General features: G+C 40.2%; 1 protein-coding gene across 7 annotated transcripts in view; it reads right to left on the bottom strand.

Moving 5' to 3' along the window:
* The window catches only part of cfap74 (cilia and flagella associated protein 74), a 54,335-nt gene that overhangs the window by 5,798 nt on the left and 26,273 nt on the right, over positions 1 to 22,264 (bottom strand). For all 7 annotated transcript variants that reach the window (XM_084916107.1, XM_084916111.1, XM_084916106.1 and 4 more), the window contains 10 exons: positions 18,320 to 18,448; positions 11,360 to 11,444; positions 7,875 to 8,048; positions 7,241 to 7,374; positions 6,769 to 7,036; positions 5,753 to 5,887; positions 5,425 to 5,558; positions 1,548 to 1,682; positions 199 to 308; positions 41 to 96 (listed from right to left, as the gene is read on the bottom strand). In XM_084916107.1, coding sequence (XP_084772233.1) covers positions 41 to 96; positions 199 to 308; positions 1,548 to 1,682; positions 5,425 to 5,558; positions 5,753 to 5,887; positions 6,769 to 7,036; positions 7,241 to 7,374; positions 7,875 to 8,048; positions 11,360 to 11,444; positions 18,320 to 18,448 — 1,360 coding nt within the window. The remainder of the gene's footprint in view (positions 1 to 40; positions 97 to 198; positions 309 to 1,547; positions 1,683 to 5,424; positions 5,559 to 5,752; positions 5,888 to 6,768; positions 7,037 to 7,240; positions 7,375 to 7,874; positions 8,049 to 11,359; positions 11,445 to 18,319; positions 18,449 to 22,264) is intronic.

The raw sequence follows: 22,264 nt of genomic DNA, 5'->3' as shown, positions 1-22,264 counted from the left end.
GGTAATCAATAGTTTTGTAAAAAACAAAAACAAAGGATACATCCAAAGATTCCTGTGAAATGTTCTGAACTGTAAACCTTTTAATCACTCTTTCTCCTACAAATGGAAGACACAAATACAACAAGGTAGATAAGAATAAAAATCCAGCATTATTTAAGCGTTTTTAATGTAACTATACATTTTTTATAAACGACTCACCCAGTGTCACCTGATTGAAGTTTATGATATTGCAGCCATTGTTGGATATCACCACTAGAGGGGGTTGTACAGCAGGACACTGAAGCTTCAAGTAGAGCGTATTGAAGGGACTGAGGAGGTAAAGGACATCTGATGAATGCAGATCCATATATGTTGTTGTTGTTTTTTTTAATTAAAGTGAAGCTGAAATGACTTAAGAGATGTAGAAGTGTAATATGATCTTCACCATAGAAGCTGAATACCTTCTTGTAATATAATTATTCTAGCACAAAACCAACCTAGAAAACTGAGATGGGGCCATTAGCAAACTTTTTTTTTGATTGGAGTATTAACTTTTTTGAAATGCACCTTTTTTGAACTATTTCTGAGATTTATACCAGCTAAAGAAATCTTCTATTTCTTGGACATACATGCTCCCTTAATAGACTATTAAAACTCTAGAGGCATTTAGTTACGCACACTTATTTGTATAAAAAGAAAAGTGGTAAATGCTCCACAGGTCAACAACCACATTTTGTCAGGTCTTGTGCTTGAAGTCGGAAGTCAAATAATTTTGGTTATTCAACTTATCAAAAACTCCACATGAAAACACAGTTATCTCAAGGTAATGTCACCGTCACAGAAATAGGAAGAAACAGAGGTAAACTGGGAGCCTAACTGTTGTTATGGTTGTCATTTTAAGCAGTCAGGTGGGGGGAGCAGAATCAAACCCCCCACAACACAAAAAATAAGTGACAACAAACTTGACAAATATTAAATCAGAGACACTACGAAACGAGGGGCTGGTGTTGACGTTTGTTATTGTGGGTAGCTTAAAAAGTGTTCCTTATATGCAATAGCCAGTTGTATATAGAAGGTTTGTTGATAATACAAAATAAGGTATGAATCTAATACCAAGTAAAATACCGGGGTCAGGATTGCTGATACCAACACAGATACTGATACTTTTAACCTATAAAGGCAAATTATATAGTGGAGACCAGTGTGTGATGATTTATGAGACCAATCATCATCAATCTGCAAATTTTTTAATGACCACTAAATAATTTTTTCTTTCCACAATAAATGGTTAATACAAATAAACACAACTTTAAACATTTTCATGCATTTTGAAACTAGGTTTTTGAAGAGGTGGTATGTCATTTAATTAGAAAAAAAAATAACACATAACACATTTCAGTGGGCTACATACTGAACTTACAGGATAAAAACAAAGAATCGATCCTATTGCACTAGTATCAATCTGATATCTATATTTGGATGGATCTGCCCACCTCTACATGACAAAAACCTAACATGACGGGGCCTACAGTGTGCTGTACACGTGTATATGGAAGCTGATTATTGACCTCCATGCTGGCTGGACTAGTTTGTCGTCCTCTGGAGGGTCTCCATCTGACACAAAGCAGGGAATGGTGTACTCTCTATAACGTTTCCTGAAGGAGTATAGTAGAGAGGCCTTGGCATCCTCGTACCAACTTGACCTTAAAAGGAAAAGAGTAACAATTAAACATATAAAAAGACTCCTTGTTGCTAGCACTTTTTTTTGTACAATTCCAACAAACCTTAAAGTCAATAGTTGGTATGCCCTCGTTTATTCTTGAACACAGCCTGAACTCTCTTAGGAAACCTTGTAGTTTATTTAAGTATCTTCAGGAATAGTTCTCCAGGCTTGAAGGAGATTCAACATCAGTGACACTAACTCAATATTTTCCATCTGGTCAAAAACTTGTCGTCCTCCCTGCAAGACTGACCGGGCTGTTGACCACAGTTTGCTGGCCGACCTGGCTAGATCAACTAAGCCTACTGTCAGGCATGGTAACTCCAGCATCAAGTTTGGTCTATTAAACATCCGCTCTCTCACTGGTAAGGGACATCTCGTCCATGATCTCCTCTGTGATCGTAAGTTGGACTTTCTTTGCTTGACTGAAACATGGCAACAGCCCAATAACTTTGTTTCTCTCAATTCCACTCCACTCCATCTGAGTTTGTTTACACCTGTCAACCTCGCATCTCGGGGAGGGGCGGAGGTCTCGCGATAATTCACCGGAAGCACTGGGAAGTACTCCCTGTCTCTGCCCCTCCCTCCCATTCATTTGAATACATTGCACTACAGCTCCCTGGATCTACCCCCAGTAATTTTGTTAAATTAGTAATATCAACCCAGCTGTTTTTTCATCTGCCGTCCATGACCTTCCATCTATCCACAGCTCCTCAACCCCTCATGAACTCGTTTGTCATTATAATGTCAACCTTCATAACCTTCTTAACATATTTGCTCCCCTTAAACATTGAACTGTCTCATTTTCCCGTTCAGCTCCATGGTTTACCTCCGACCTGCGTCACCTTAAAGCTAAAGGACGCCAACTCGAACGTCTATTCAAGAAAACCGGACTTACTGTACATAAAGAAACGCACAATGATCATGTTCTGTTCTATAAGGACTGCATTGCCTCAGCCAAATCTGCTTACTACTCTGGTTTAATTAGTTCTAATGAAGGTAACTCCAGGTCCCTCTATTCATTGTTCAGTAAAATTACAAAACCTCCAGACACATTCCCCTCCCACATGTATTCTGTTGATTTTTGCAACTCTCTTATCTCTTTTTTCACTTGTAAAATCTCAGACATTCACCATCAACTTAACTCTTTAGGAGTTCCTGACTCTGAAGTAGACTTCCTGGTTCCCCCACTGTCTTCCTGTCAGTTATTTTCAAGCTTTACTCTTCCCTCCATAACTGATGTATCTAATCTCATTAAAAAATCTAAGTCATCAACCTGTCAACTTGACCCTCTCCCTACTGTGTTAGTTAAAGCCTGTCTTCCCTCGTTAGCACCTCTCATAACCAATATTATTCATTCCTCCCTGAACACTGGAATTGTTCCCGAAGCACTGAAAAAGGCTTCTGTTATCCCAATTCTCAAAAAGCCCGGTGCGGACCCCAATAACTTTGATAATCTTCGCCCTATATCAAATCTCCCCTTTATTTCAAAAATTCTTGAAAAAGTTGTCGTCGCCCAGCTTCATTTACATCTCAATGACCATAATCTCTATGAACAATTTCAATCTGGTTTCCGCCCCAATCATAGCACAGAAACTGCTCTGTTAAGGATTACCAATGACCTTCTGATGGCAGCCGATTCTGGTCTCCTATCCATCCTCATCCTTCTTGATCTTAGTGCGGCGTTTGATACCATTTCTCACAATATTCTCCTGAACCGGTTAGCTTCCATTGGTATTAGTCATACACCCCTTGCCTGGTTTTCTTTCATTCCAGTCTCACATAAATTACATAACCCAGTCTGCTTACTTCCATTTACGTAATATTAACCGACTCCGTCCCTTCCTTACTCCCCATGCTGCTGCCATCCTTGTCCATAGTCTTATTACGTCCCGTATTGATTACTGTAATTCCCTCCTATTTGGTCTCCCTAAAAGGTCCCTTCATAAACTCCAACTCCTTCAAAATTCTGCAGCTCGGGTCATAACCCGTACTCCGTTAAGAGCTCATATTACCCCAGCAGCTTCACTGGTTGCCCATAGAAGCCAGGATAAATTTTAAAATCTTACTTCTTACATACAAGTGTATCCATAAATCTGCTTCTTCATATTTGTGTGACCTGCTCCATATCACCACTGTTTCCCACCTTCTCAGATCATCATCTGCTATTCATCTTACTGTTCCGTCCTCACACCTTATTACTATGGGGAACAGAGCTTTCAGTCGCTCTGGAACTCTCTTCCTCCTGCACTAAGAAATATTGACTCCCTTTCCGTATTTAAGACACAGCTCAAAACACATCTGTTAAAACTGGCTTATTCGCTTTAATGCTGATTTTATCTGTTGTCAAGCTCTGTTTTGTAATTTTAACTTATTTTATGACTATTGTTCCTTTTATTAATTTTGTTCTTTGTAAGGTGACCTTGGGTTTCTGAAAGGCGCCCTCAAATAAAATGCATTATTATTATTATTATTATTCAAAGCTCTTCTTTGGATGTTGGCTGCTTTTTGTTCTGTTCTCTGTCAAGATCATTTCACACTACTTCAATAATGTTGAGGTCTGGGCTCTGGGGAGACCAATCCATGACTGATAATGTTAAATTGTGTGTTTTTCTATCTGTGTATCCTTTTACTCCATTGGCAGCGTGTTTTTGACAAGAGCTCAAACATCACAGACTAAAATGCAGCCCCAAACCATGACGGAGCCTCCACCATGTTTTACAGATGGCTGTAGACACTTACTGTTGTACTGCTCTCCTGTTGTCCTTCATATATACTGATGAATATTTGGACTAAAAATTTAAAATTTGGATTTATCACTCCATATGATCTGTTGCCCCTGATTCTCAGTGCAGTTCTTGTGCAACCTATTCCCCCTGTTTCCCTCCCTTAAGAATTACATCTTGACAGCTGACCTTCCACTGAGACCATTTTTGATGAGGTTTGGGTGAACAGTAGACGAATCAGCAGCATCTCTCAAGTCCTGTGTCAGGTCTTTGATGGATTTTTCTCCCTGTTTCTTAAGGACATGACTTACAGATGCTTCCTTCGTCTGATTTAGACAGTTTAGACAATTCCCTCATTTTTAAAAATATTCAACACAAATGAAGTAGAGATATGCAGATTTTTCGGACCTTGTTGGTGCAAGAACAGACTTTTACGTCTGTCAAACTGTGTCATCTTTTTTTTACAGCTTCAGCAACAGAAACGGGAAAAAATTATGTGTTTTGCTGCTAGTAACAAAGTGCCTAAAGATAGAGTTTAAAACTAGTCCTTTGTGTAGACATAACAATGTGGCTTTTTTATCCTTGAATGATTCATAAGTCAGTGTTAAGTGGCTTAGCAAACACAAGTGCATTCCTTTGGACTGGACAGAAAATGAGTGAATAACCAACCAAAGTCTGAAGACATCCTTTGAAAGACCTTCATAAAGCCTGGAGAACTACTGCTCAAGTCCACTTTAAAAAATTACAAGAAATTCTGACTCCTTGTAAGGAAATGATGGGTGGTTAAGAAGAAGAAGAAGAAGATAAGAAGAAAAAACCAACAACAACAAAAAGAAAAGCTTTGTAAGTAGTTGATATTCTAGTGTTGTTGGATCTCAGAAGGTATTCATTAGATTTAGCCTTTTAAAAGGAAGTGCAATTAGAGAAACATTTTTTATTTGCAATCCAGCAAACTGGATCTGTTTGATTAGATTGAGTAAATAATCTGTAGAAACCTACCCTGGTACTATGTTGCCAGGATCTGGTGGTTCACTTTGCTTTCCTTTCCCTGCTTCATTGGACACCTTGCTGTTTTTTGGATTCACCGACGCCTTTTTCCCCTTACTAGGTTCCAGTGGGATCTCCAGTTTTGCCTTACAATGCACATGAACATGAGTTATGGGTTCATAGGTAGGTGACTGAAGGGACTACATCTTGTAAAAAAATGTTCTGTGTGATTATGAAAGTAAAAAACAACAACATTTAGTCACTTAAGATATGTTCACATTTAAAAACCCTGGCACTAGCGGACAGTGGCTGGAGTGGGAAGGTGGGTGTGAAGCTGTACCTCCTGTTCAGCAAGTCTGTTTCCCTCGAGCTCACTCTCATAGAGCAACTTGGCTCGATGAAGACGACGGAGCGCCTCTTCTTTGATCTCCTGGTCCAACAGTCTGGGTTTGAACATTACCTGGACAAGACATCTCTGGGGTAGAGGAGAGACGGTAATATGTCTGAAATTGCTCAGATTTAGAGGATAACACAGGATATTTCTGTGTGTTTCTTTCACGCTACAGTGTTCCTACACCATATCACTTTTTAACTTCAAACCTCTGCTTCATATTAAGGTTGAAATTAGCTTTCAGCAGTGTCCTGTTTTGGGGTTACTGGTTTGTAACAATTCAAGCGGACTGATATATTACCCTGGATCTCTGTGCCTTCTAGCACTTGTGAAGTTGTCACTGTAAATATATTATTCTTAATATCTTGCTTGGAAAATAAAGTTTAAATAAAAAAAATACTGGAGTCTGGAGGTAAGTGGTGATCTGGAAAATAAGACTTAAAATTAGACTGTCAGAACCAATAGAAGTGATTTTCATTGAGCTTTTTTCCCCCCATTTATATCTATAAATAGCGCTTGTTCACTTCCATCAGGTGTCCAGCAGAGAGCATCATTACACTTATAATTCCCTCTGAGCACAGATGGTTTGGTTCCTTAGCTCTGTGCTTATTAAGATCATTTTTAACCAAGATGTAGTAAATAAAAACTAACCGCTTTCTCTAATGTTTAATTTCTTTATAGAAACAAAAGGTCACACTATTTTGTCCATTCAGGTTTATAAATGCATTCAGAAGGAGATTAATCTGTTTTTGTATTGTATTATTTTACAGATATTACAACATGAAATTATTCAGTTAATAATTAGTTTCAGTTAACTCTAGAATAAGCTACTAAGTAGATTTAAATAGACTGTCTAACTGTTATAAATCTGAAGTCTTCTTCACACTAGCAACCTTCTATGTATAAAACCGGTGGTGTGTTCCTTTAACATAAGTGTAAACTTAATAAGACGTGTTATATCGCACCTCTCCAGGAAGAAGGCGTCCTGCAGACGGACTGATGCCGATGTCTGAGTCCTCTGGCAGGGCGAAGGAGAACAAACGGGGCATTACAGGGGCCTTGACCCCTGGAGAGACTGGTTGTCTATTTTGGTCACGGCCCGTTTGACGGTTGCTCAGGAACAGCATGGCAGTGGACTGGTCACCTACTGCTGTGGTTCCAAACTGAACCAGAAAATGGGAGAGCTCCAGTGGTGGGTGGACACCCACTGCTCGGCAAGACAGCAGAAAATCTCTGATGACAAAATGAATGTTTTTGCTATGGATCAGTAGGTATTGGATTTAATTGAATAAACGGGATCACAACATTCAGTAAAGGCAGTGATTAAAATGTCCTATCAACAGATAAGTACAAAAGACTGAATGTTTAAGCAGACACAATGATGCCATAAAGAGTAAATGTCCTTCATTTACACACAGTGTAGGATTTAAAACTAACCTGTTAATTCCAGACTTGCAGCTGAGCTGAAAGACGTACTCTTTGGCAGTTTGGGCACTAAAAATCAGATCAACCTCCAGGGTTTCTTGTGGGAGCAGAGTACCAAATCCATCATTGGGCTGAACCTCAATAAACTTGATTTAGAGAAAAAACAAAAGCTTTAAAGTTATAACTCAGGATGTTTTCATGAAATCTAACTTAGACTCTGATGCTGGTTGCTGTAGCTATTTAAAGCATTTACATTAAGTAATTATCCCTCTGTCTGTTGTTGCTTTTATTGGTGGCAGCAGAATCTGCCAATCCAAACACAGGATGCACATTGTCTACTTAAGCACGGGGGATTACGAGGAAACAATGTAGGATAACAGCCTCTCTGTTTACTGTTCACTCTCTTTACACTATAAGAGCTATATAAAGTTACTGTTTATGCAAACCCAACAAATTTTAATAATAGGAGGAACCCTGTGGAATGGAACAAACAGTGAAAGTGGGATGTGGACTAAATATGATTCTTCCATAAACATAACATTATCTGCAAAGATAGCAATGCTTGTATCTGGATCCACGCAACTCTACCTCACTAACACATTAACACTTAATAGAAGAAAAGGTTTTCACATCATTCATGCAGTACCTCAGGCACACCCAAGAAGCCAAAGTCTTGGGGTAGGAGGGACAGATTGGTGAGGCGAATGCTGCTCTTGACTGACTGGTAAATGGAACAGTAGCCAAAGTCCACCTCGCTGTGGTCAAACTGCAGGTCTGAGGAGGTCACAATGGCGTGGACGGTGAAATGGGCAGGCTGCACCTGCACAAACATGAAGCATCTTTACATCTTTGTTCTCCAGACAAACATCTTTATATCAGTGAAGGTAAATCTGTCTTTCTTTTTTAAGTACAACATGAAATTTCTTTTAATTTCACTTTATCATAATAACACTAACCTGCCCCAGAAAAAGTTTGGCTTATATAATACAACTCCACGGGCTGTCCTGAAAACTGTTCTGGTATCACTTTTTAAATCTTAATTATACATTATCATATTCTGAGTCACAAACATGGGCGTATTACAGACTGATGTTGCTTTAATTTACAAAGACTTCTCAAGTCTGTGAATTAACAGACAGATGCAGTTGAATTATCGAAAGAATCAAATTGATGTTTAACATCAGTCATGGCTAAAATCGAGCAATTTTTGTGCATTCGGTCATTTTTCATTACCCTGCACTGATAGAAATGAGTCTATGTTTGTGTGTGTGCGTGTGTGTGTGTGTGTGCAATCCAAAACAGGGCTGTGGCTCAGAGTCGGCTTTACAAAGCACCGACCTAAGTACATTTTTTACAATTAGTAAGTCCTAGTCTATAATTTTTGGTCTGGTCATGTCTTTATTTCTCTTTCATGAACAGCTGAGCTCTGTAGCTTTTACAGGAAATATTTCTCAGGCAGGAGTAAAACAGAACATTTGTTCGAGACTATTTTAAGCAGTGGATTAATACACATTTCATGCTCCAATGAGTATTCATGGAGGCAGGGTGATGTGTTTGAGAGCCACTCAAAATAAAATTTGGTGTCACGTTTTTGTGAACAAATCAATGTGTATGAGTTTGGAGCTCCTCGATGCAGAAAACTAAGTTTTGGAGCTCATTAGCCTCGTTAGCCTTATTCTCTGACAGCATTTAAGTTCACTGAATTGTACTAGAAAAGAGGCAATTTTGTTAAATTTTGTCAGTTTTTTTTTTTTATTTTTCCCCCCAGCAGTATAAAGCAGATGAGCTTGTTTACTGCACCATTGGTTTCCAGGCTGCTGTGATGTCTGGTGACCAGTTGGTGTATGTATGAATGTGTGTGTGTTTTCATGGTGTAATGCCAGGAGCTCATGAGTAGGGGCTGGGGGCAACAGCTTTGGTGCATCACAGGAACATCCTGGCCCGCTCTTTGGCTTCTCGTCAGAGCTACACCCCTTCCATGCCCCAGCCCTCTCCTCTCCACGTCCCAGTAAAGTCAGTGAATAGTCGCTGGCTGGGGAGGTAGAGGAAGGTGACAATTTGGCAAGTAGACTGTCCAGATTTAGATTTACTGAAAAAAAAGCTGGCAAAAGCACAGCACGAATGTCTAAGCAGCTGCTCTGTGTTTTTAATAAACACTGTCTGATGATATGAAGGAATTCAGCTGCAGTTTCATTTCCTCTTGAGAGGAATAGTCCAGAATTTCCACTTATATCCTTGTAAACAGTAGCTGCATTAATGTGAATATATAATGGTACATTTATGAACTAATGTCTTAGTACAATCCCCCAAAAGAGTGACAAAACAGGCCAAGAGATCCAGTCAAATACTGCCAGATAAGTGATTTTAAAATCGAAATCACAGACACCTGAGTCTCACTTATGCATCACACTAAGTTACAAAAAACAAGCAATAGATAAGATGCTGGCATCTTGTCTGTAGCGAGCATCACTGAGGCTCATTAATATCTTAGTACAGGAGTCTCAAACTCGCGGCCCATGGGCCACTTGCATTCCACGTCACCCCTACTTGCGGGCCATATATTGATGTAAAAAAATCGAATTCAATTTGGCCCATGAAGTTACTTTTTTTGTTAGGGTGGATTTGTTTGTTGTTGAAGTTCTTACAAATAAGTTCTTTAAAAAACAAAAACTTAGTTAACATGAAGGAAATATGAGCAGAGAGTACAAACATGTTGAGGGATTGGCTGTGTTAGCGTTTTTATTTTGTTAAATACGAACAAAGTTATAGCAGAAGTGCTGCCACGTGTCTGGCCAGAAAGAGAGTACCAATGTGTTTATTTGGTAGTTCAATGAAAGGCTTCAGTTGGTTAAGAGTGAGAAAAAAAATGTGTTCACATTTGCAGTTTTGTCTTATTATACAATATTTGAAATGAAAAAACAAACAAACAAAACACTATATGTTCGGAAATATTTGTGGGTGTTTTCTTGTTTGTTTTGTACTACTTGGACACTAAAGTGGCCCTTCAGTGAGATGACAGTGCCAGCAGTGGCCCACAGCTCATTTAAGTTTGAGATCCCCGTCTTAGTATGTAGAATCATGTACTAAACCAACTATATTTCCCAGCAAACAACATTAATTTATTCAAACACGCTGCCAGAGCAGAACCTGAAGCAGAAATGTTAAACTCATTTTACACTGTGGGCCACATACTTGCTTTGGTCTTAAGTGGGTTGGACCAACTTTTTTTCTGTAAGTTGAAAGATGTCTAACTACGTGTTTAATCAGTGAGATATTTAATATAAGAAAAAGAAGTGTAATTTCAATGGTATGTCTCAGTTTCTGTAGATGGTGTAGTCAGTAAAAGAAATCTGTCAGCATGACTTAAACTGTAAGAAATAAATGTTTAAAATGACAGAAAAAGCACTGGCATGTTTTTGCCTAAGTTAATTAACAAAAAGCTTTCTTTTTTATTTTACTCTGAAATCACTGTAAATATATACAGAAATTTCTCTTTTAGATAATGAAAAAAGTTTTCTGTCATTTGCTTATTTGCTTTTACTTAATTACAATGTTTTTGTATCAATTACCATATGGGAGGTCTCCCCTCCTTCACATTTCCCAAAGCACTGCAATGGGCTGGATTGGATTTTTTGCTGGGCCAGTTCTAGCTGCCAGGCCTTATGTTTGACACCCCTGACCTAAAGCATCAGAGTACTACATCAACATGTGTACTGCTCTATATGTATGTGATGAAATCAAGAACGATGACAACTGCCTTGGCTGCTGGGCAAGAGGTTTTAAGGTAGTCAAATTTTGCGCACAACAGGTACTCCATAATAAAAGAAGGGGATAACAAATACATCTGAAACCTACTTTACCATTTTTGTGCTACTGCAGACAGTTTCAGCAAAACTATATGGGATAACCTTTATGCTTGGCTTATTAGTGTCCATGGAATAACTGGGCCTTGGGGGCGGGAGATAATTTTAGCTTGTTACAAGCAAAATAGGTTACAACCTTCGCTAGCTGTGCTTCTGTTTAGGACAAAGTAGGACACTAGCACTGCACTACACGTTCAAGCCCACTGCTTTCAGGATCACATTGCTCTTATCTGCAGTATACGTGTATAGTGCGTAACATGACACAAACCTGGCCTGCTACTTGCACTGTCATTGGAACCTCCAGGACTCCTGTGTCACTGTCAAAAAACTTTGCATCTTTGGACAGGGAGCGTCTGTGAGAAAGCAAAAAGGAAGGCGTGAGGAAGTCGCCATTTGTCATAAAAACAGCTTTATCTTCATGTTCACAAGCAGAAAAGAGCAAAGACATCAAGTAGAGGCTGAAAACAAACACGTAATCACAACAGTGATTTTGATGCGTTTTTATTTGTTTTGTTAAAATACAAAAAATGCCATCTGTCGAAAGCCACAAGCCAGTGAAGAAAGAAAGAAAGATTCAGACCCTGAAGACCCATTACTTTACTTTAACCCACGACTGTAGGATCGGCACGCCGGGGAAAGCAGGAGAGAGATGCAGAGCGCGCCTCCACACTACTGTAGGTTGTAGCCATGGTGATGGGAGACGTAAGTATGATTCAAAGAGGACCAGTAGTCATGCACAGGCTTATGTAAAACTCCAGTCCCTCAATATCCCTCAGTGTCAAGAGCTGCTCTCGTGCTAGCATCAGTAAAAAACTGCATATATGCGCATATGCAGAATTCATTAGCATGTAAAAAAAAAGAAAAGTGGTCAAATGTCAAATGCTGTTTGTGTCTTAGATCCACCCACGACCTCCTCTCTCCTTCTCCTAACATCCTTCAATTTTCTTCTCTGCTATTCCTCGCTTTCCCTCCCTTTCTCTCCTTTCAACTGCCTCCCTCTGTCTTTTCCTCTTTACACTCTTAATGCCGGTTGAAGGCTTGAGAGCTAATGCTGTAAATGTCATTGGTTTTAAGGCTCCCCAGATGCTAGTGTGTCTTTTCAAAGCGCTACAACCACCCTCGCCTTCAGCAAATCTGTCAGCTTCAAGTTCGAGGAAAGGTTTGTATTTCGTACGTCCCAGAAACTGCTCTACGACAACCCCATTCATGACTCAAAACCCACAAAGGTCACCTCCTCACCCATCAAAATTAAATCTCTGCAATTACAAACTCCTTTTTTTCCCCTGCATAGGTTGACCAATGAGTGCAGAGGGAGTATTTAAGGAAGCACTCTTGTTCTGCCTGCTAATAGAATCGCTGCTGGAGAGTCACTCTTGAATTAGCTTGGCAGGGCAGAGTGGAAAAGCCTGGTGGGGCGTCGCCAGGCCCATATGCTCGGGAGAATTTTGTCGATGGATAGGCTTTCAGATTTGTCAGTGTCCTAAACAGATTTACTTGTGTGCTCTTCCTCTCTGCAGCCAGATTATCCACAGTCCAAAAGTAATTCTCCTCTATAGCCTTTATGGTACTTCAGAGATTAGTAGATGCAGTAAAACTCAAATGGTTGTTCTAACTACCGAGCCGCAATGCAAATAACCAGAGTATTTCAAGTGAAACTACTGAAATAACCTGTTCAATCCAGCAGGTGGTTTTTCTAATGACCAGCTTTAATCTATAACAGTGAGGAGGAAAAAACCAGAAGGAAGCCTGTTTTTCAGGGGACTTTATGAGCTTACAACACAGTGCTTCCTTTCGGTTGAGTAAAAAATAATGTATTCACATAGAAAATATATACATTCCTCTTCAGTCTGCACTCGTATTTAGACTTCTCTTCACCATTAAAAAAAGTGATTATGAAAGGGATTACACATTAAGAGGCTTAAGGATTTTTCACTGTGCAAAAACGGGCGGACGAGAATTACAGTAAATGACCATTAAGTAAAAAAACATAATGATGGGAAAGAAATAAGTTACGGAAGTTATTTTGTTTGCTTGTTATCTTGAAACCCACTGCAGTGTGAACTTTTCTGATGAGAGTCGCGCGTTAGCAGTTAAAGTGCTGGCAGAACCATTCAGTCTAATCTGCAGTAATTTATCCTTGTAATCTCCCTTTTATCAGCTGGAACTGCCAGGGTTGGAGACATTGCCTGCTCTTCAGAGATTACACCTAAAACCACTAATTCGAGTAGTCCTGTTCAAATGATCCCGTCATCAGCAAAAACAGGGAAACAAATTTCCATGGGTTAGATTGAAATTCTCCACAGGCACAACCTAAGAATGTGCTTTCCTTTTCTGTGGGACAGAGTTTAGAAGAAGCCAAAATTTAGGACCAAAAGAGCCAGCTCACATGGCATGGTAATGCATGTTATAACGGTGCGGCGTGTAAGGTTTCAAGACAAATTTAGTATGTTACAATAAAGTACAATATGTAAAAGACAGGGAAACTCTCAAACTCAAAGCAATTGTGATTGTAGCTTTTGTGCTGGCAGTAAATGACAAAGTAAAAAGACTAAACAACCCTCCGCCGAACAGAAATGAGCTAACACGAACCGAATATCGGGCGGCACAAATGTCACGAAACAAAATGGCAATCACTCTGATTCTGTCAGCGTCCATCTGAATTCAAACGAGCAGCATTCCTCTTCATCGAGCGGGATCACAAACATGTGAACCATTAGATTTAGTACAGTACAGAGGGGATTATGCTGCACATGGAAGAATGTGAGGCAAAAGAGTGAGTGGGCTAGATGTGACAAATAAAGGTGGAGGAAGACAGGCAGCGAGGGCTGAAGCAAGAAGAGATGCTGAATGATGTGGGCAGGCTAAGCACAATCCCTCGGAGCAGGAAGCAAGAATGTGCTCACCCTCTCCCAAAAGCCTGAGGAGGGGAGGCAAGAAGGAAACACCTGTATAAAGAATGAAAGCTATGAGTCATTTGTGAATCCAGATTTAACAGTGTGTGAGTGTGTGCGCGGATTAGACAGTGAGTGAAAGCAGTGCTTCTAATGAGGATTTGGAAATCCAATGATAATCCCTGGCTGAAGGAATTGGCAATGCCATCTTAAATGACACACCGCCACTGCATAACACAAAAGCAAACCTACCAAAAATCAACAGATTGGGAGGCGAGATCCAACCATGACAGAGATGACACATACAAGGACACAGCTTGATGACATGCTGGAAACATACTTGTTTTCCAATCCCAGTCAGAATCATGTGAGTTTCTGCTGTGGATGAAGGACACTGTTTGGGTCCTTGGGGTATCTTAAAGGAGAATTAAAATCCACCTTTTGAGACCATACTTACCTACAGAACGGGTTTATGTCTTTGAGAGACATAAACCCCTGATAATCTTTTAAAAACCCAGATCATCGTTTAATAAAACTCACTGGTGTTTTGAAGATACATACAAAACCCTTAAACACTCAGTTTAAAATTGTATTTCATGCATTTAGCTCACAAGTGGAAGTGAGACATATCTCTGTTTCCACCTGTGTCTATCACGTGTGTCCAAGGTGTCCAATTGACTACTCGTGTTCAGTCTGTCTACGTCACTTCCAGTGAAAGTTCAAAGGGCCTCCACGCACAGCCCTTCGTCCATCTGTCACTGGTCAAGCTCCAGATTTGTTTAGTAAGGGCTAAGCACTAATAAACATATATTCCAACTGCTGAGATTGTCAGGACTTTTTGTGACACATGCCAAAACAAAAAAACAAGATATTTTCCTGATATGTCCTTGTTGGCAACACATCATGGCACAGTACAGTTCACACTACAAAAAGAGATGTGTCCAAATATGTCTCACAACACCTCATTAAGTTTTTTGATTGATCTGATCATAAGTAGGGTTCCTACATATTAGATTTAAGACTTTTTAAGGCGCTTTTTTTGCCACTTGGAATGAAACTTAGTGTCACGGACCCGGCTCTGGAGGACTCGGGGGTCCGTGAGCAGTTTTGACTGTTATTATTATTATTGTTATTATTTGGGGATGTGTGTTTTTCTGCACTATGCTGTGTTATTCTGTGTTCCACTCATTATATGTATAGGCAGGGTGTGGGTGTGTACATGTGTGTCTGCGGGTGTGGCTGGAGGATGGAGGACAGCAACATGCAGGCCTGATGGGTGTGGCCCTGCAGGAGGACTGGCCACACCTGAAGTTCCTGCCACACACCTGTTGGTGATCAGGGCTCGTCGGGGGAGCTACTTAGGAGAGTGTTGGAGCTCCCACCGGTGTAGGATCATTGAGTTGTCTTCCCAAGTTAGTGTGTGTCAGCGTATGACGGTGCAGTTTGCGTATGCCCGCCAGGGTTGGTGTTGACGGCTGTTTCTGTGGTTTTCCCGCAGGTGGAAGAGTGGACCAGAACGGCAGCACGCACGGGGTGTGCGAGAACACAACAGCAGGGAGCACGAGCACAAACGTCGGAGGGGAGCACACACACACACACGGGAGTCAAGGGAGCAACTGGGATTTATTGTGTTTACAGCTCTCAATGTAAATAAACGCACTGTTTGCACACAGAGCTCTGCGCCTGGGTCCTCTTTCCCCATATCCCCACGGTCTGCCAGCCAGACCGTGACACTTAGGGTTAGAGCCACAAATTGTTTTTGTACTTCACTCAACTTGCAATCTACTTGCACATTATACCAAACATGTCCTTGTTAGATCTGTAAAAAAAACTTGGTTGAAACTGCCGCTTCCAATTGCACCACACTCTTGCTACAAAAAACAATACAACATGCCTTGTATACAGCTGGCAGTCAGGTTTTGGCCATGCAGCAAAATCTTAAAAAATGCACATACCATTAGCTATCTGCTACCTATCAATGACATAATACACGTGTACATTCAGTAAAAGGTGTATTCATTTTGTCTTGATCTGTGATCATATACCCTTTTCCTTGACAAAAATAATAAATAATCACATTTAGAACTGATTCTAAACAGGATGTATATTATCTTGTTAATATACAGTCTGTGTATCAGACTGTGACATAATTACCTGAGAGAAAATAAGGATAATAAACACACGATGTTAGACTGAAAAATGAAGCAACACAGCAAAACAATTTAATGCCAGACTTACACTTAGTGATATTCTGTTCTCAGAATTTACCGTACTGAGCTTAATGTTCTAATAATAGATCTACAATCTACAAATAAACAAGATTTACCACTATGAGAACAGTGAAAACAGTGTTGGCCACTCAGAGCACAGGGATCTATGTCTGGTGTCTTAGGTTATATAAGCAGATTCAGGACCATCATATAAGCAGTGGTGAATCGTGAATGCATTGAGGGATGAGAGGAGCTTGATACTAACAAAAAGAGGCAGAATAAATGCAGAGTTAGAGCTGGAGAAGTGAAAGAGCACAGAAACACAGAGGACTGCAGAGAGAGAGAAAAACCCAAAGAGAAAGAAGTATAATTAAGCACAGAGGTGATAGGCCAGGAAAACGAGAAGTATGTGTGAGCGAGTGGGAGAAGACGCCACAGAAGCAGGAGAGAGAGACAGAGAGAGAGATGGAGTGATGAAGTGTGATACAGAGAGAGTAGGGAGGGGGTGAAGCTGTAGTTGTGTTAGTGCTCATGAAGGATGCACCATCTCAGCAGCAGCACAAGTAAAGCTGGACTATAATCCTCGCATTAAAAACCTCTGCTGATTCGCTAAGCCAGATTACTGACATTTTCCCACTTTCCTCTACTGCCACCCTACTGTACGATGACCACTGCAAGCCCTTAACTTTTGTCATTTGCAATGAAAATGACCTCCTGTTATTTATTTATTTATGCATACACAAATGTCTTTTCAGTTATCAATACGCAAGGCTGTTGAACTGTGAAACGAGAAAAAAAAGGAGTGTGGGCAGAAGAATACTGACACCCACACAGAGTTTTTACTGCACGCCTCTCATATTTGCCCTGGGGGTCCCCTTGTCCGCTCTCCTGGCATTCAAACCACAGTTCAGCTCCTGCCTCTCCATCTAAATATAGAGCCTGTATTGTTCTTGAAAGAATTACCACATCCTTCAAAGTCATTAGAAACCATTATCACAAGCCTTCATGCCCCTGCGATTAGAGGGCAGGTGTGTTGTAGAAACTCTTTTATACCTGCTGGCTGCTGACAGGCTTCAGATTGTTGCCTTTTGTAACTCTGTAAGACTCCTCCGTTTACTTGCTTTGGAAAAGGGAATTGTGTCATAAAAGCGTTGTAGTAAACTAGTAACGATATCACAACAGATTTCTGTAGCCAGCCACAACACAGGGAAACACGATTTATAGACAAAAGGTAAGCTAGCATAAATTTTTGTGTAAAATCGACGCAGTGAGTGCTCATCACAGCTTCTTTAACTATTTTGCTCATTGTTTTCCGCCACAAAAGCTATTAAACCAGGCGGCTTAAACTGGCAAATGAGGGTTGAGATGGTGGGCTGTGTTATACTTAATAATTGTAGTGCACATTAATCCACTATAGCACTGACTGTGAGGCACAGATGGAAGCTAAGTTGCCCAAGGTACATGGATAGTAGTTGATAAAACAGAGTGAGAGAAAACCGGTAGTTTATTTCCCACTTTGCAGCCTGGAGAGCAAGAGAGCACTGTTAACATTGTTCACTTCAACAACCTGTGATCTAGCTTTCTATAATCCCTAGTCAGTGGGCATTAGTGGAAGGATATCAGCTAAACAGGTAAAGCAGTATTAAGTAATAAGATTTATCTGGTTCACTGTGCATGTTTAGAAATTGATATGCATGTTGACTTTTGTTGAACTGTTTTCGTATGTGCAAAATAGCTAACACCAACAGTAGGCTAATATGATAAGTTAGCTAAGTTAACAGTTGTAGTTTTTGTTCTTAGAAGCTTTTAAAATGAACATGAACTGTCCTGTCATAACAGTGTATTGATTTCTTCTTTACTATAATCACCTGCTTTTTTAAAACATTAAGTGTGCAGTGTACATAATCTACAGCAGTTTTTCCACAGAAAAACTGTTTACCCTTTTTAAGAAGCAGATTACACAAAACTGTAAGCCAGGATCAAAATATATTACAACTTCTCTTTGGGGTGAAACAGTTTGCACTTTCATAGAAGGCTGATAGAATCTTAACAAGGTTATTCTAAAATAAGATTATCACTGCTCCAGTGGTTCCATTATCATTGCATCCTCTGTGTGTCCTTCCTTACCTCGGGATGAACTTCAGTTGGGCACTAAAGCTTGATTGAGCCTGGATGAAGCCGGTCTTTGGTAGGATCTCCATGTGCTTCCTCATGTCCTGACATACCTCAAAGGTCAGTTTCAAAGCTGTGCTGGCTCTGCCATGCAAAAAAATATACATATAAATACATAATCCATGATATATAAAACACAGGCAACAATATACAAGAATACTTTATTTTACTGACGTAAAGGTAAAGATGGCAGTTCCACATTATCTGAAGCGGATCTCAGATGTTAAATACTCAGAACGGACAATTAACTGTCTGAGCGTCCACATAAGAAGCAGGGGCTGTTGTGGAGGACCACATTAAAAAGCTTATAAAGAGGTAAAATTAATAATGAGCAGAAGTGAGTTGAGCTTATTGGTTCAGTCCTCCCCAACACTCCCTGTTTCTCATTAACTTTCTCAAGTTAATTGTTAAATGAAGGGTAGCTTACTTATTGTATGGCAATGAAATGTACATATATTTTACATTTCACCCTAAAACTTCTTCTGTTTGAGGTTAATTCATTTTTTAGTTAAAAGCTAGATTCTTTTTGTCTTCACACTGTCACCAAGTGGTTGCTCAAAGGGGAATTGTTGGGTTTCTCTCTAAAAAATGGAGTGAATTGCACTGAGATATCCTGTATGATTTGGTGTCAGATGAATTAAAACTGAAGTTAAAGACTAGGCTGGGCTGATCATAATAAGGAATCCAGATTGTATTGTATAGTCTGTTAATGTAAAGTTTGTCAGGTAATTTTATAACTTCTAGTTTTTGGATTCCTCAGACAAACATGCCTCCAAATGAGTCCCTTTTTTAGCTCTTTCAAGTGTAATAACCAAAAGTATGATGAAACCCTGTTTAAACCTGCTATCCTTTGAGGACTCAGCAGGTACTGAAAGAATTTGGTCTTAGTGACACTCACAGAAAATTTATTTTATGGAGAAATCTACCCCAAATCAGTATAATTTAAGTGACCTAATTTCCACAAGCTTCAACAGATGGTTGTGCCCGTGGCTGCAAGCCTCAGTTATAGCTGAGGCTTGTGATATAAATGGCTCGTCACCTTGGGAATTTCTCCAACACATCCAATACAGCCCACACCTTCAAAAAACAATGACAGTACAGACAAGCTGAAAACACAGTTTGCTGGAGGTGACACGTGTATACATAATATTTTGTTGTGCTTGCTTTCATCTTCAAAAGACACAAAGGTGAGCCTTTAGCGAGCTGTGGCCAAATAGACTGAGGGACCCGTCATTATTTGATTCTCCTCTCAAAAGAACTGGCCCACTTTGAACAGGGAGGTCAGCCAGATGGTTGTTTCCCCGAGGCAAGGACTCACAGGGACACTTGGGGGATATTAAGTTGCTATCTTTATGCCAGCTAAATGACAGCCTTCAAATTGCTGGCAGAGGCATAATCATGGATACATAACAATTTAGGGTAATTAGGCATTTTAATTAACATGGGCATTTAACTCAACCTGTCTTGATTTTACTGGCAGGCAGTGACCAGTTTATTTTTGAAGCAATGCTTAGTGGAAGTCCACAGAAGTATTAATACTGTGTAATGCAGTGATATTTTAGGCAAAAAAGAAGTAAAGGTTTGCATGTTATTTGGCTTCAAGTAAATCCTCAAAACAATTATATAACAGCAACTTTAAGATGCACATGATCAATTTTAAATATGTACAACAGTTTGAAGAAGTGAAGGAAGGTCCATAACAAAACGGCATTCCCATTTTGCGTACAGACCTAACCTCCACACTATCAAACAACATCACCAGAGTGAAGACAAAGTGAAAATTGTGTTGAATATATGACGATAGATTTGATATTTCCTCTGGGTTTGGTTTAGTTTATGGTAAATGTTTGCCTGTATTTGTATAGCGCTTTACTAGTCCCTAAGGACCCCAGAGCGCTTTACACATTCAGTCATCCACCCATTCACACACTGGTGATGGTAAGCTACATTGTAGCCACAGCCACCCTGGGGCGCACTGACAGAGGCGAGGCTGCCGAACACTGGTGCCACCGGGCCCTCTGACCACCACCAGTTGGCACGGGTTAAGTGTCTTGCCCAAGGACACAATGACCGAGACTGTCCAAGCTGGGGCTCGAACCGGCAACCTTCCGATTACAAGGCGAACACCCAACTCTTGAGCCACGATCACCCAGTTTATGCAGGTGGTCTCATGCATGTGCTGTGGGTTTAACAATAATGCATTCTTTATAACAAGTTAAATAAAAATCACTGGAACTACTTGCAGTTGGATGCCTGCCTGGGCTAGTTTTAGGCAGTTATTATATAAATTAATCCAGCTAGTAACTTTTTTCACGTTCTTTCACTATATTTAACATCAGTTTCTACTCTTCAGTGCCAAAAACTTTAAGTAAATGCTAGGTTAGGCAAATGGACAAAAGAGCTCATGTCTCCTATCAAGAATAATGCAGCAAAGAGAGGCAACATAAAAACACAACCTTTTACTGCCTTAGTGATTCACAGAAGCTCCAGCAGGCTATGAAACGTCTGTAAAAAACTCCCACTGTGACCCTTTGGGGGCTCCGTAAAAATAGTCCTAAAAAGTTAAACTTTCTTTTATTAGAGCCACATAATAATGCTACTCATTACAATCATCAAGGTTTAGTGGGAATGATATCAGGTCATGTTGCAGAGAGGTTACTCATGCTGAGTCTACATAGAGTGCTGAATAACCAAGTGCCTGGACTCCGAGTGCCCACGGCTGCAGCAGTGGCTCTGCCTTTTCTTAAAAGAGACAGGTGGCTGTGCTTGCATACTCCACATGTACTCCAAAGCCCCATGGGAGACCAAGCCTTCATGGCAAGCGCTCTAGGCAACTGTCCCCATAATGCAGCACTGTCTCCTTTTATCCCACATAATATATATAAATAAAACTAACCTGCCAGAAGAACTGTTTTCTTTATAAGTATTTACTGTATGTTGCTATTTTCACATAAAAAGTAAAGAAAAAAGGTTAACTTGATCTCATTCCTCAGGCCAAACTAAACAGGTCTCAGACTGAGACTAAGATAAGGTACAGTTGGCGCATTAGAAATATAGAAAAGGGAGAAAAATCAAGGACAGAAGGCTTTGTGAAATAAAGAAGCAGGGTGGTTGTGTTTTTGTGGCTGGGTTTGGGCAGGAACGCTCAACTCCCCATCTGGTGCCAGCAAATGAGTATTTGAAAGTCCGGGCTGAGTGTTTGAAATATTAAAAAAGAAAACACCCTGCCAACTGTGTTCAGAGTATTCCAATCACCGGCTCACAAGCCAAAGTCAAACACTGCACATTTTAAAGCTTCCTAAAAAAATACTTTCAATTAGTAGGAGTGATATTCCAATCACTGGCTCACAGACAAGATGGACATATTCAATTATGCTTTGTGCTTTTCTCTTAAAAAATCTGTCACAAACTTGGGAGGACTTGTGGGATATCTACTAACTACTTAAAGAAAAAAAAAGTGACAAATTCCATGATGAAAGCAGCAGCTCTCCTATTGTTTTCCCCCAAAAGCCTGCCAAGCTATTTTGTGTTCAAATTATTGTCTTGGAGGCAAAGTGACATATTGCACGGTTTGCTGGTGCAAGCATTAGCATTTTTTTTTTTAACTTTAAAAGCTGCACTTCACACTGACACTGTCATCGTCATGTTGTCACATGTGCTGGTGTGCCAGCGCACCAGATGGCAGTTGTCACAAATCCCCTACCCCCACACATGCACTACCTCCCCCACATGATGTGACACAATGACTGGCTAGGTGATGGACCTCACTGCTGCAAATGCTACTGCCCCTGGTGTATTCCTAACCTCGTGTGCTCATCATAATGCATCACATCCATAATCAAAGAGGATTTACTTCTGTTCTGTGCTACAGTATCGGTCAAAGAGGACTGTGGCGATGCC

This window comes from Perissodus microlepis, chromosome 20 (assembly GCF_051167445.1).
Source record: "Perissodus microlepis isolate ML-2025 ecotype Zambia chromosome 20, ASM5116744v1, whole genome shotgun sequence".
Taxonomy (NCBI): domain Eukaryota; kingdom Metazoa; phylum Chordata; class Actinopteri; order Cichliformes; family Cichlidae; genus Perissodus; species Perissodus microlepis.
Note: the sequence above shows the minus strand (reverse complement) of the source record. Positions and strands in the feature narration are given on the sequence as shown.